This window comes from Orycteropus afer, unplaced genomic scaffold (assembly GCF_000298275.1).
Source record: "Orycteropus afer afer isolate SDZICR_OR568_19922 unplaced genomic scaffold, OryAfe1.0 scaffold00398, whole genome shotgun sequence".
Taxonomy (NCBI): Eukaryota; Metazoa; Chordata; class Mammalia; order Tubulidentata; family Orycteropodidae; genus Orycteropus; species Orycteropus afer.
This window is the reverse complement of record NW_006921985.1, coordinates 2782695-2785873: the sequence shown is the minus strand read 5'-3', so window position 1 is coordinate 2785873 and position 3179 is coordinate 2782695. Positions and strand designations below refer to the sequence as shown.

Genomic DNA, 3179 nt, shown 5'->3' with positions numbered 1-3179 from the left:
AGTGGGGGGCCTGGTCCATTCAGGGTAGAAGTGGGGGGCCTGCTGAGGGATTGGGGAGTGCTGGGGGCCTTGGGGTGTGCTCAGAGTGGGATTGGGGGCCAGAGTGTGTTGGGTGAGGACTCAGGGACAGTTGTAGGGCCCTGAGGTACGCTCAGGGTGGGACTGGGGGGCTCTGCTGAGGGATCAAGAAGGGTTGGGGTGGTCTGGCTCCCTGTCCCCCGCCCCCCAGCTCCCTGGCCCCTGGCCCCTTGGTCCCCCCCAGCCCCAGCCCTCTGTTCCCCTGGCCCCCAGCCTCCCAGCCCCAGCCCACCTCTGCTGCCCGGCCGTCCCGAGTGGGAGAGGAGGCTGAGTCGCTTCTCCAGCTGTAGGGCTTCCTGGGCAGCACGGTCCTCCATGGTCAAGGCGCCCCCGGGGCTCGGGTCTGTGAGGGACAAGTCAGAAAAGGGGTCTCTCCACGACCCTCAGCCCCAGGGCACCGCCAGCCCCTCGTCCAGCCCCAGCACAAGGTCTGAGCTAGGGGTGACCCCTCATCCGCACTCCAGATGCTGGGCCCCTGGCCACACCCCATCCAGCCCCTGGCCCCCCCAGAACCCAGGGCAGCCGGACGCCCCCCCCCACGTCTTGTTGATTTTCCGTCTTTGCGATGGCCGACCCCTGTGGGGTCCTCGCCACCTCACACCTGCCCCACTGCCCCCGGCCCACAGCCTCCACGGTGGAGACCACACACAGCCACGCGACACCCCACTGGGCCTGGTTCCCCACTGCCCCAGCCCCACAGACGGAGCCTCACAGGGAACCTGCCATCCCTGAGGCCACCCCGGCCCCATATATGCCCCCTCGGCCTGTGTGCCCACCAGGGCTCACCCTGGACATTGGGGGTGAAGGGCCCCCACACTCCTGACCATGGGAGGCTGCATCTGGTAGGTCGGTGGCCACCCCAGTCTGTCCTCACATCCCCACGTGGAGGCCGCGTGCTCTGCTCTGGGGGTGGGGCCCCCTCACTTAAGGTGCAGCCTGCGTCCTATGGGCTCTTGCAGGGTGAGCTTGGGGCCCTGAGGAATTCAGTCTGGAGCGACGTCTGTGCTGCAAGGCAGGACAGCGCCAGCAGAGGGCGCCGCTGCGCCTCCAACGGGGCACCTTGGCGCTCCTCCCGGGAGCCTGCAGCCGCTGCGGGAGGACCCGGCACGTCTCGGAGCCTCTGTAATCCCCGGGACACCTTCAGCCCTGCCCGTGTCCCGCAGGCGCCCATTCAGGAGGACCTGGCACGTCTCGGAACCTCTGTCACCCCAGGGACACCCTCAGCCCTGCCCGTGTCCCGCAGGCGCCCGTGCGGGGAGACACGGACGCGCGGTGGACCTGACCACCGGCCGCACGGCTATAGGCCTCGTCTCCCGACTTGGACAGCGAACGCCCGTGCTTGCCACTGGAGGGTGGGGTGGCGGGCACCAGCCATGATCATGTATAACTTCCCAGGACCTGGTGCCACCCCGGGCCCCTGAGTGACAAGCTGTGGGGATGAGAAGGGTCCCATGAGTGTCCCCGAGAGAAGGCGGACCTCATCTCCTGGGAGGAAGGCTCGAGCTGCAAGGATGCCTGGGGCCCAGAAATGTGCCCGGATGAGGACTTCAGAAATGCCACCCTTGGTGTTGGCCAGGAAGAGGGGGGTGAGAAGACAGGGTCAACTCAGGCCCACTCTGTACCCCTCAAATGCACTCTGTGCCCAGGAGTAACCTCAAAGCCTCTGTCCCCACACACAGGCATTTCCAGCCCAGACACCATCTTTTAACACCTCAGCCGCAGTCAGACCAACCAGCGCCCCGTCACGCCAGGTGACCTGCAGGACGCCCTTCCACTTCTTGTCTGGAGATGAGGGGCAGCCCAAGAGGTCCCCAAGACACCTGCCAGCTCCAAGTCTCTGCCGTCTGTGACCAAGTGGTCCCAACCAGGAGCCGGCTGCCCACAGCTGGGACCCCAAAGGAGAGAGAACTCCCAGGTGGACATGGGCCCTGAGACGTGCTGGCTGTCCCCCAAGAAGTGCCCTGCCCCCAGCCACTGTCAGAAACACGGGCTGACGAGGTCAGAGGGGTTGGTGAGGCAGGGCGGCTCACCAACCGACCAATGGACCTGGGGGGGCACTGTTCCCTGGACGCTGAGTGGCCACCCCGTGCCCTGCCCGCACCTGGGAGAACCGGCCGTAGTCCAAAGGGGCCCTTGGTCGGGGAGACGCCTCTTACGATGCAGTCAAACAGGAAGCTGATGTGCTCACCCTCTGCTGAGGACAGGAAGAAGACACCGGCCCCTGCAAGGAAGGGAAACAGCCCGAGTGGGCACGTGGCAGGGGCCTGGGGAGGGTGCAAGGGCTGCTGTGGTGGGCACAGCCTGGCCCTGACTCACTGGCCTAAGACGTGTCCCCGAGGGCACTGAGACTGTCTCCTCTGCCCTACTAAGCCCAGTGAGTCCTATGAACCCACCGCTGGCCAAGGCAGCTTGGCATGCCTGGGGCCGGGGCCTGGCTCCCCAGGGCCTGGCTGCACCTGGGTGGCCGGACCACCCTTGTCCTGGCTGCCATCTCTGTGGGCACCACCCCATTGGCACTGGGGTCCAGGGGGGGAATACAGGGGCTGTGGAGATGACAATGCACAAGGACACTCGTGGTCCCCATCCCTGGGCCTTGTTACAGCTGACGTCATGCTGTATGGCAAGATGAGTGCTGCTCTGGGTCTATTGTGCTGACGGTCTCCAGGGTTGAGGGGTGAAGGGTACAGAGGACAGCTCTGGCGGGAGGAAGCGGGCCTGGTGTCCCGCCACACGGTGCCATTGCGCTTCTGCCCCGAAAGGTCCACTTGTGCCTCCACGTCCCCATTCGTACCAACAAGACCTGTCCCGTTCTCAATCACCAACGGACAGCAGCCCCATGGTGCCCACACGGACCCCTGGGAGTCATCTGAGAGGCGAGGGGAGCTGGGAGCCAAGCGCAGGCTTCAGTCCTCGCCTCACAGCTCACGAGCATGGCTCCTTCCCAGGGCCAAACCCAAAAACCCACTCCTGTCTAGTCCATTCCGACCCACAGAGCCCCAGAGGACAGAGTGGAACTGCCCACAGGGTCTCCAAGGCTGTCAATCTTCACAGAAGCAAAGCCCCAACCACACCCACTGCCTGGAGTCCATTCTGACCCACAG

At 65.4% G+C, this 3179-nt stretch overlaps 1 protein-coding gene across 1 annotated transcript in view; it reads right to left on the bottom strand.

Moving 5' to 3' along the window:
* DOK7 (docking protein 7) overlaps positions 1 to 3179 on the bottom strand; it is a 14087-nt gene that overhangs the window by 1525 nt on the left and 9383 nt on the right. Inside the window, exons 3-4 of the mRNA XM_007953502.2 lie at positions 2180 to 2299; positions 311 to 421 (exon numbers count right to left, since the gene is read on the bottom strand). Coding sequence (XP_007951693.1) covers positions 311 to 421; positions 2180 to 2299 — 231 coding nt within the window. The remainder of the gene's footprint in view (positions 1 to 310; positions 422 to 2179; positions 2300 to 3179) is intronic.